An 11,333-nucleotide genomic window follows, 5' to 3' on the forward strand; every position below is an offset into this window, starting at 1 on the left:
TACCCATGTAGTCCATGGGTAGGTACGGTCCAGGACCAGCAAACTTATGAAGCAATTCTATCATGTGGATAAACCTACAAGCAATCTTGCAGAACACCCAATCTCTCCAGTGTGTGTTGCGTGGCCATGGAATTATAATATGCAAGTCAATATGGTTTGACAGTGTGGATTTGATCTGTTAGAGAAAACCTGGTCAGGCACCACTCACCATAGAGTTGGATCCAAACAATGAGTAATAATAAGGAAAATGGAAATAAAGCCACTGAAAATAAAATAAAGAATAATAAAAGATAACTTACCCAGTCAAAGTCTCACTGAAGTCTGAAGAATGGTTACAGGTGGAAGACCATAGCCCAAAGAGGAAGAAACCGCGATGTTATGCAAACAGTGAGAGATGAATGTATTAGGAGTAATCCACATGCCCGATTGAAGAATTTCCTCCAATGGTTGAAGATAATGTGACACCAGAGAAAAGTTAAGGTGTCAAATTTGATGAGAAGACACCTAGAACAAAGTATGGAAGAAAGACAATAATAAGGAATAAGCCAATCGAATCAAAAGCCAAACTCAGCTGGTGAGAGTGAAAGGAGAAAGATAATGAACAGAGGATGTCTGCCAAGGGATAACGAGGTGGGAATGGGCACAATGGATGGAAGCTGTGTGGGCAATATCACATCAAAGAGCATGTACAAGACATAGAAATCTATCCTGATCAAGCCTAGGATAAAGGTGGGAAATGGAAGGAAGAGAAATTGGCAAAAAAGGAGTTACCCTCCCCAGCCACCAAAGTTATGGGAGGAAAGAACTATCCAGATAAAGTAGAAGATATGTAGGATGATAAAGAGTACATGAAACATCAATGGCAAATAACTCAGACTGAGAGTAGAAGGAGATAAATTTTAAGGGAAAGGTGAAACAAGGAACAAGTGGAAAGTGGTACGACTGGAGGCAAAGTGAGTCAGTGAAGGACCACATTAGCATCCCAGTATAGAAGGGCAGCTCATCATGGTGGATGATGAATCCAAAAGGAAATCATCAACAGGGAAAGCATAGGAGAGGTAAATGCCATAAAGTATTTGGAAAAACAAAAGGTGTGGGAAAAGGCTGCCGATAAACCAAGATGGAGGAAGCAGTAGACCCTTGATCGAAAAGCCAAGTAAGAAAATCTGCAATGAGAGAAACAGTGGGTTGATAAGTGGAAAACCCTTGATCCAGAGACCATCAGTGGAAAACATTCCATGTACATTGATAAACTTCCATGGAGGAAGGGCAAAAGTAACAAGCCAGAAATGAAGCTATTCATCAGGATAAGCCAGATCTTCTTGCCAAGACATGAAGACAGAGGACATGAAGGGCAAGATGAAGCACCATTGACTGAGGTTAATGAATAAGGGAGGGAGACAGAGGAAGAAGTAACAGAGGGGTAAGTTGGAGCTAGAGAAGCCATGTAAACCATGGTTGAGCCAGCTAGTAAGGAGCAATCAGAAGGACTTGACACAGAGTGGTATAGATGATTGAAATCACCCAGTGAAGAAGTCGAATGGGAGGATAGACATATAGATATTTCTTGTTCCAATCTTGGCTGAAAGCATCGACAGCCAGAACAAAAGGATGAGGGATCAGAGACCAAAACAATCGTAATCTGTGGTTGAGGGATGTGGCAAAAGTATCTATGTGTGGAGTACCCCATTGAAGGCAAAGCCACTGGAAAACAAGAGGATCAAGAGACTACTCTATTGGACAGACTTTGTCTGGATGGGAAAGCTGATCCACAACAAGACTGAAAGCACCTGGTACATGACACGCAATGGGCCCAGAAATAAGATCTATCATATGAATACAGAGGGATCAAGAACAGGTGCCACCTTGGTGATTGAGATAAAACAATCAGTGCAGAATTATTGGAATAGATTACTACCAGATGATTTCTGGCCAGATGGAGAAAATTAACCAAAGCCCAATGTACAGCGAGAAGTTCCAGGATGTTGATATTATAAGACCTCTTGGCTACAGACCAATACCCCAAACCTTCCTGTTGACTGACCCACACCCTCTGTCTCTGAAGGATGCATCTGTAAAAATGTGTAAATCTGGACGAGGAAGAGGAAGTGGGACACCTGCAAACATGCAAGTCTTGTCAAACCACCATTGCAGATCATCAACTAGAGTAGGAGGAAGAGTAGTAAGAGCCTGCAAAGGATCCTGTGTAAGATTCCACTGGTTGTGAAGAGCCTACATACGAGCACGACCTAAGGGGATAAGGGCTGCCATGGAAGACCACATTACCAAAAGTGATATAACCTCACGAACTATTATAGAGGGAGCAGAAAGAGCATAGAGAACTGAAAGCCCCATAGAATGAAGTCGCGGAGGAGAAGGTTAGGCCCAACTGAGATGTGTGTGGGAAAAAACACCCAAATGGACAAGATATTAGGCAGATTGAAGGAATGACTTCTCCAATTTGATTAACCAGCCCACTCAAGCTGCCTCCAGGAGCAGCTGATGAGTGTGACAGGTGAACTCCTGTTTGAAACAAGCTAACAGTAGCCAGTCGTCCATATAATGATGCAAGCACAATCCAAGAGCATGTAAGTGATGAGTGAATGCTCTGACCACCCAACAAAAACCATACGGGGCCAAAGCAAGACCAAAAGGCAGTGCGCAAAACTGATAAACTATCCCATGATAAACAAACCCAAATATATGGTCACAACTGAGAAGATATCGGGACTTGCAAGTAAGCATTCACAATGTCCATCTTGGCCATCCACAAACCTGGAGAAAATGCCTGAGGGTGAGAAACAAATCCATGGTAAAATGGAATAGACTGAGAAACTGATTGAGGCAGGACAAATTTATTACAAGCCACCAGTCTCCAGTTTTCTTGGGGACAACAAACAGCCTGAAGAAAGATGATGAACAGGTTCAATTACCTGTTGAGACATAAGGCCTTGTATGGCCTCTGACAGATGCTGGCAGGTGATAAGTTCCCAAAGCATAGAGAAGGAAATGGGTACTCGAGACAAAGGAGGGAAGGAAAGAAATTGGAAGACAAGTCCCTCTGATAAAACTTGAAAGATCGCCAAAGGGGTACACATTAGCAAAATCGAGCTCCCACCAGACTGGAACCCACTAGGTAGTCATCAATACTGTTGGTGGCCTGCCCATCTATGTCGAATAAAATGATGAGATGAGGAACTCCTAGAGGGAGGAACAGATAAGGGCTGAGAAGAACTAGGACGGGAAACAGAAATACGGGCATGTCATGGTTCTGACTGCAACAAATGAGCTACCAAAGAGGAAAAGGTAGAGTGTTGATGCACAGACTCCACACATGACTCCAAAGTCTCAGGTACATGGTCGATAACATACTGCCTAAGAAAAGGAGCCGTACATAAATCTCTTAGATAAGTGTGTGGCAAACAAACCTGGAACAAGGCAGCATCATAACCCAGAAGATCCCAACAACAGAGAAACCATGTGTGTAAAGCAAGAGCCGAAGACGACAAACGAGCCAATGTGGAGATAATAAGGTAGAGGCCATAGGAAATTGGGGTAATGGATAAAACATCACATACCTGTGAAATCATGTCTAAAAATGTCATATTAGGCCTAGCTGATTCTGCAGGTTGGGCATAGAAAAACCAGTTAAAATCCAGTGGCGGAAAAAAAATTATCAAAATCTTCATTGGCCATAACAGGTTCAGCTTGTTTAGGAGGAAGTGGGGCAAGCTCAGAAGAAGGTGGTTGACCCATATAATGATCAATATCTTGACAGATAATCGCTGATAAATCCAACAACGGGTCACCCCCACCTACAGCCTGTGAAAGAGTGCTTGTAGGAGGTATGATATCTAAAGTGGTAATGCTAACCTTAGAATTCATATCTTAAATATAAATGAAACAAAAATGTTTGTCCGACAAAAGCAAATGTGAGAAAAAAACAACAACAAAAAGACTGGAAAATTAAGTTAAAGTAAAAGGCATCTTCAATATAACGAAAAAAAATTAATGAAAAAAATCCCACTTCGGAACTGAAACTATTAAATTTACGAGTGCAAAACACACCAAAAGCAAATAATATCTGAACACGAGTATTGCCAAACGAAAAGTGATAGTTAAGTAGAATTGAAGTCACATGCGTAATAAGAGTGTGTGTCGCACTCTTATAGGTGGAGGATTCCCACATGATGATTTGCATGAGAGACGCATTGGAATTAGTCAATTCCAATGGAGGGGAGAAAAAGGACTTGTGGCATGTGTAAAACGTTTTTTGCATATAGGTGGCTACACTGAACTAGAAGAGCTATTTTTGTGAGAGGAGGTAATGTACCCTATCAGAATAAAATGGTATGTTTATTTTCAGACATTTGAATTGTTCAAAACAGGTAAGAAAATTAAACTCTAAAGCTCAAGTTTATGAACAGGTACAAAATTGACTAAATAAAAGAGCTGGACAATTAGTGGCATTTGCTAAATGATTAGTCAATCATTACAGTGTTCGTTGAACCATGGTATGTACAAGCAAAAAAAAAGAAAAACAAAAGGCTTTCAGCCTGAACTGTCAAAGATCAACAAACTTGAAATAATAATAATAACTTATAAGGCTAAGATTGGGCAAAACACAGATAGCTCATTATGTAGCTTTGTGCTAACAGCAAACATAATGGCAATATTTGGATAGTTGGAATAATCCAAAATAACAATAACCTGGAAAACTAAATTTAATTAGTTAATTGATTTTTGCACCAATTGATTTAATTGTAATCTTGAATAATAAATTGTTGGAGTAACTGAAAAAACCATAATTATCAGAAAAATTTTGATTAATTTATTCAATCATAATTTTGCTTAATCAATTAGTTTAAGTGACAGTTATCACTGCTCAATTAGCTATCCTGATTAAATGATTAAATTGCCAAGTTCTATTAAATAGCAAATAAAGTTATATTTTAGGTGAGAAAAATATGCAAAGAAAATTAAACACTTCGAAATATCCTCACATTGGGCTTGGAAAAAATCAATATTACACATGATCCAACAAACAGACTAGTTTAATCCGTCTTTGACTCTTAAACTTATGTTAAATGTTCTATGTTAACAAGCTCTGAGTTGATATAATATTTTTTTCACATTACATTTGTATTGGGTTGCCAATACATTTCTTGCACATTACATGTGGTATGTCTATAGGTGTATTGATAACATTGCCCTTATGCTTGTAATATTTTACTGATTGAATTCAAATACTTTACTTTGCATGTCAACTACTTGTATCATATACATAACTTTTGATTTATAATAAATAAAAAAAGCAATACCAATTTTTATAATGTATTTCAAAACTGCCAACTGAAATATTTTATATAAGAATAAAACATGAAATTGCTAATGCAATACATACTTTTTATAGAAGAATATCAATATTATCAGTCCTCTTAATATAATTATAAACTGATTGTATTCCATTTTGATATATGAGATACACCTGAAGAACTAACTTAAACCAAATATTCAATAATTTAGCACACCAATTTTTTAAATTATAAAAACAATTTACAAAGACTGAATAATTTCTACCAGTATATCTTGTACACTGTGACTTGTTTTCTGTATTAAAGACTCAATAATGTCTACCAATATATCTTGTACACTGTGACTTGTTTTATGTACTAAAGACTCAATAATGTCTACCAACATATCTTGTACACTGTGACTTGTTCTCTGTACTAAAGACTGAATAATTTCTACCAATATATCTTGTACACTGTGACTTGTTTTCTGTACTAAAGACTCAATAATGTCTACCAACATATCTTGTACACTGTGACTTGTTCTCTGTACTAAATACTGAATAATTTCTACCAATATATCTTGTACACTGTGACTTGTTTTCTGTATTAAAGACTGAATAATGTCTATCAATATATCTTGTACACTGTGATTTGTTCTCTGTACTAAAGACTGAATAATTTCCACCAATATATCTTCTACACTGTGACTTGTTTTCTGTATTAAAGACTCAATAATTTTTACCAATATATCTTGTACACTGTGACTTGTTTTCTGTATTAAAGACTGAATAATGTCTATCAATATATCTTGAACACTGACTTGTTCTCTGTACTAAAGACTGAATAATTTCCACCAATATATCTTGTACACTGTGACTTGTTCTCTGTATTAAAGACTGAATAATTTCTACCAATATATCTTGTACACTGTGACTAATTTTCTGTATTAAAGACTCAATAATGTCTACCAATATATCTTATACACTGTGACTTGTTCTCTGTACTAAGGACTGAATAATTTCTACCAATATATCTTGTACACTGTGACTAGTTTTCTGTATTAAAGACTCAATAATGTCTACCAATATATCTTGTACACTGTGACTTGTTTTCTGTACTAAAGACTCAATAATGGCTACCAATATATCTTGTACACTGTGACTTGTTCTCTGTACTAAAGACTGAATAATTTCTATTGATATATCTTGTACACTGTGACTTGTTTTCTGTATTAAAGACTGAATAATTTCTACCAATATATCTTGTACACTGTGACTAGTTTTATGTATTAAAGACTCAATAATGTCTACCAATATATCTTGTACACTGTGACTTGTTTTATGTATTAAAGACTGAATAATTTCTACCAATATATCTTGTACACTGTGACTTGTTTTCTGTATTAAAGACTCAATAATGGCTACCAATATATCTTGTACACTGTGACTTGTTCTCTGTACTAAAGACTGAATAATTTCTATTGATATATCTTGTACACTGTGACTTGTTCTCTGTACTTAGTATGCTTAAGTGAAACGTTCAAGCACTAACCTTGCAATTCAAATCCTTTTCTCTTTGATTCAATGGACGACATCTTACAATAACTTTCACTGCTTCAGCCATTTCAGAAGTTTTCTTTTTTTCTTTTCAATAAGTGCAATAAGTTTAAGCTGTAACTGAATAAATCAGTGTATCAGTCAGATGAAAGTTTCTCCTTATACAAATAAGTAAATTTAAATTTTAAAACTATTTTTAGACTATAAATCCAAAGTTAACATTCTTTCTACCTGAAAATGTATTTCAGATAATTAATCTCTCTAAATAGAACAAGCATCTTGCCAAACCATTGAAAAAGCACTCACTTCTGCAAGTAATCTTGTGTATTGCATTAGTCTATGTTGCAATCATCAGACTATACCCCCCTCCACTGACAGCAGAAATCTTCTTTCACAGATTTCCCCAAGAGAACTTTGTATAAACCAAAATCTCATTATTGATGACGGAAATTAGACACTGTGGAAGTAGAGTGAGTGGTTCTGTGGAGAGGTGACAAACAAACAAAAGTAGTGGTTGTAGAGCCATAAGTGAAGTTTGAGATTGAGAAAGCAGAGATCTGAGAGCAAGTACAGTGGAGTTGTCTGAATAGATCATAAGATATTCAGATGTATGTGACAGAAGACTGTGGCAGATGTTTCAAACTTCAAAAAAACTTGTTGATATTAAGAGATGGATCTTCTGGAGATCAAACACCAGGAATGGTGAAGGTGTCCAGAACCATATCCCATTTAAACAGAGAAGTATCCATGAACAGATGCAAGTCTAGAAGAGGTAGACGAAAAGGGATACCCAGGGTCATGTGGGAATGACTGAACAATCATGACAACAAGAGGTGAAAAGATGAAAGGACAGAAACAAGAAAAGTTAAAGGAGCTCTGGAAATATTACACTAATCTGGCAGAGTACACTAAAGGGGATAAAAATGAGCATGTCCAGGAGGTATAGAGAACTCAGTATAGTCTGAAGTTCTCAAAAGGGACAAAACCTCTCATGCAGGAAGAGAAGGAGATGAGAACTTTGGTAACCAGAAGCTCCATGTCTTGCAAACTTAGAAGAAAAGGTTGGGTCTGCACAGGAAATGAGTTGATAAAGATCCCCCAAATACATCAGATAATGAGAAAGGATCAAAACTAATTTTTAGAGCTTGACCAAATATTATAAAGCTGATTTAATCACCATCAAAAATAAATCTATAAACTCACGTCACTGTTTGTATATTAAGGAGATGAAAACTAAGGACAGAACCATAAACAGCTCTTAATCATAACACTATATTATACCATACTTTTTATAACAGCAGCAGGCTTCAGCCTTCAAACTTCCTATTCACAGTCACACCGTCACTATCATCTTCATGTAAGTGTATAAACACCACTATCAAAAAGGACATTGATCTGCACAGAAAAATAAGTGTCTGCATATATAAAACCACTTAAACAATACAATCCTTTATAATAAAAAAATCCATAAACTCCTGTATGTTTGTTTTCCCTGAACATTTACCTAAATGAGCTACATATACATACTGAATACATAATCTTTGAAGATTTTGTTCAATAAAACTTAGGTTGTTTTGAGCTTTCCAGAAATGAAGCTTGAAGCTCATATTAGCAAAGTTTATACAAATATATTAATCAATTTTCCTAAGTTAAAGACTGATCTCCTACATTGTATGTGGTTTGGCTCATAATAGTATATTTTTATGTTTTTAATGTTAAAATACCATCAGCAATATACAATAAGTCTAGGTTTTAACTTATTCTCTAGGTAAGTGTACAGGGACAGTTTGAAGGATTAAATGATGTCTTGTTAAAGTATGTTATCTTTTAAATATTTCATGTTTTGTATCATCCCAATAATATTACTTGTTTCAGGAAAGTAATCATTAACTAATTCAATTACACAGAAAATTGATAATAATATTTACATAAAAACTGTTTCCAAAATAACTTGTCCTTTAAAAACCAGATTTAATCTATTACACCTTTACTGTGTATTCATGATGTCAGAAAAACACATAGGTTCAAGAAGTCTTAAGATAAAATGATAAAAACCCTACAGCCTGAGTGTTTTCGAAAGGTGAACCTTTCTTCTTCAGGGGTAAACCAGTTTCAAAAGTGCTTGGATTATAGGGTTTTTACCTCCATTGTGTGTATATATATATATATATATATATATAAAGAATGTAAATATATTTAGAAATATTCACTGAGTGTGATATGAACCTGGATTTCTTGATAAATATTAGTATTCTGGGAACAATGTTCTATCATCTGAACAGCTGGGGCTTAAGTCTTAGCATATAATTCAATCCTGGCTATTTCAGAATTCATCTACTCAAACAAGACTTATCTTCAAGTCTACAAAACGAAACACAGCATGGTATTAGGAAGTTGGAAATACAATCACAAATAGAATCTACCAAGACAACCACTGCCCAAAGCATTCACCATCTACTCAGCCACTAGGTAGGGACTAATACACAAGTAATGAAATAGGGGCTACAAAAACTATAAAACTGCCTTGACTTGTATTTGAATCCAGGACTTCTGGCTCAACTGGAGTTATGAGGCCAGCTGATCTACAGAACTCAAGCACAAACCAGATAACTTCCATTATGACTGTTACAATATACATTTAGTTAATAGTCTGCTTTCTAGAACAGAAGAAAGTAATATCATCAAAATGTTTTAAATATTTACTAAACCTGTTAGTTTAAACCAATTGCACTGTGTTTCAGAAGTTCAACATTTGTTAGATCTTAGTCTATTGAGATAATGTACTTTTAAATGTTATTACAGTTTTATGAAAAAATTATAAAAAACCATAAGACATTGTTATATTATAATTAAAGTTTTGCAAAAAATTTAAACTAGCAATAATATTATTAAAAAATACAATATATCACACATATTTTGCAAGCTTGTCTAAAATGTTCTTTATAATCAAATTCTAAATATAATGCATTCCTGTATTTAATGATAATATGATTTTTATCATATGACATTGACACCTGTATATCAAAAAAAGACATATTAAATTTTCATACATTCTTTCCAGAATATGGATTAAAACTAAAAATGATGAAATCCAAGGAAATTAATAAATGATTTTGTATTTATTAAGGCTTTAATTATTTGATTTCATTTAATTTTAATTCTAAATATACATATTAAACAACAGTTTTTACTTAAGTTCACTAATGTAGCAAAAAGTTAAAGCAAAATCCAATATTCACTCAAAGCACACACTACTGCATTTTAAACACAATTTGCCACAGTAATTTCAATAAAAATTAAATATGTTAAATTCCTTTAGTTAAAATAATGCAACATTCACCAGACAAAAGAAAAAACCTCAAAATATTTCAGCTGTACTCTGAGTCTGACAGAATGGATATTTGTTTAATATTAGTAATTCAAGTTTAGTTTCAGTGCCACTAACTAATATAATCACATTAGGAAAACCTGATAAATCTAGAATTTTTGACAGGTGGATCTCTTTTTATCAAGGGTAGCGCCTAGCTTTGTCACTGATAAATACAGCTAGGACCACTTGCCAGAAGCTCTGAGGCTTCATTGGGTATTTGGTTTCTGTAATGTGATTTATAAATCTTTTGATCTTGCTTTTTTTTTCTATAATGAACTAACTTATTTATACAAATATTGTGCATTATGCAGCTAACAAAGCCTAAATGTGTTTTGTTTTTGTTTTTAATTCTTATATACACATGTAAATTGTATTTTGTAATACACTACAGTATATTTCTGACACTTTTAATGCAGTTCCTTTTCTTAAGTAGGCGCTTAAATAAATTCAACGTTTTAAAAGGTTGTAATATCCAATAAATAGTAATATTATCAACAATTCTCATCAATAATATTAAAGGACATGGAAAAAAATCAGCAACTTAAATGAAAGAAAAGAAAGTCTTTAATATTTTCAGTGGTTGTCATACTCATGTAAAACTTTAAATTGTAATACATTATCTGGTTACATTTCTTTTTCTTGCCATGGGAATTAGCTTCTAATGTGACTTACTCAAGTAACTGTACCGTGGCCGAACATTCCAGCGACGTTGCTTTCTATCTTCCCGCCAGTAGTAATAGAAATTCAACGTGCATATCCTTTGCCTTCTTTTCTAACTCAATACGATTTTTGTTACATGTTTTTCATGTCCTTAATCGTTTTTATCGACAACACAAACAACTGCTTCTGGTTTTTTAACACGTACTTTCAGCGCGTAACAACCATGATGTTCTAAGCAGCTGGCGACATGAAAATTTATATGTAATATTAATACACATTGAGTACTTTTTTGAATGAATCCATTTTACACGTTGCACGACATACTACAAAATATGGTGAGTTTGCTTATTAACTTATTACTTGGGTTAATTAAGAAAAATCTATTCAATTTGATATATATTTAATAAGCCAAACCTTAGAAACATATTTTATTTTTCTCTAGCTATTAGTATT

At 34.5% G+C, this 11,333-nt stretch overlaps 1 protein-coding gene across 1 annotated transcript in view; it reads right to left on the reverse strand.

Moving 5' to 3' along the window:
* Positions 1-10,974, reverse strand: part of LOC106471338 (osmotic avoidance abnormal protein 3-like) — a 41,877-nt gene extending 30,903 nt beyond the window's left edge. Inside the window, exons 1-2 of the mRNA XM_022399951.1 lie at positions 10,893-10,974; positions 6,846-6,970 (exon numbers count right to left, since the gene is read on the reverse strand). Of these exons, the coding sequence (XP_022255659.1) occupies positions 6,846-6,917 (72 nt within the window). The 5' untranslated portion in view covers positions 6,918-6,970; positions 10,893-10,974. The remainder of the gene's footprint in view (positions 1-6,845; positions 6,971-10,892) is intronic.
* Positions 10,975-11,333: the final 359 nt, after the last annotated feature.

This window comes from Limulus polyphemus, unplaced genomic scaffold (genome assembly GCF_000517525.1).
Source record: "Limulus polyphemus unplaced genomic scaffold, Limulus_polyphemus-2.1.2 Scaffold4554, whole genome shotgun sequence".
Classification (NCBI taxonomy): domain Eukaryota; kingdom Metazoa; phylum Arthropoda; class Merostomata; order Xiphosura; family Limulidae; genus Limulus; species Limulus polyphemus.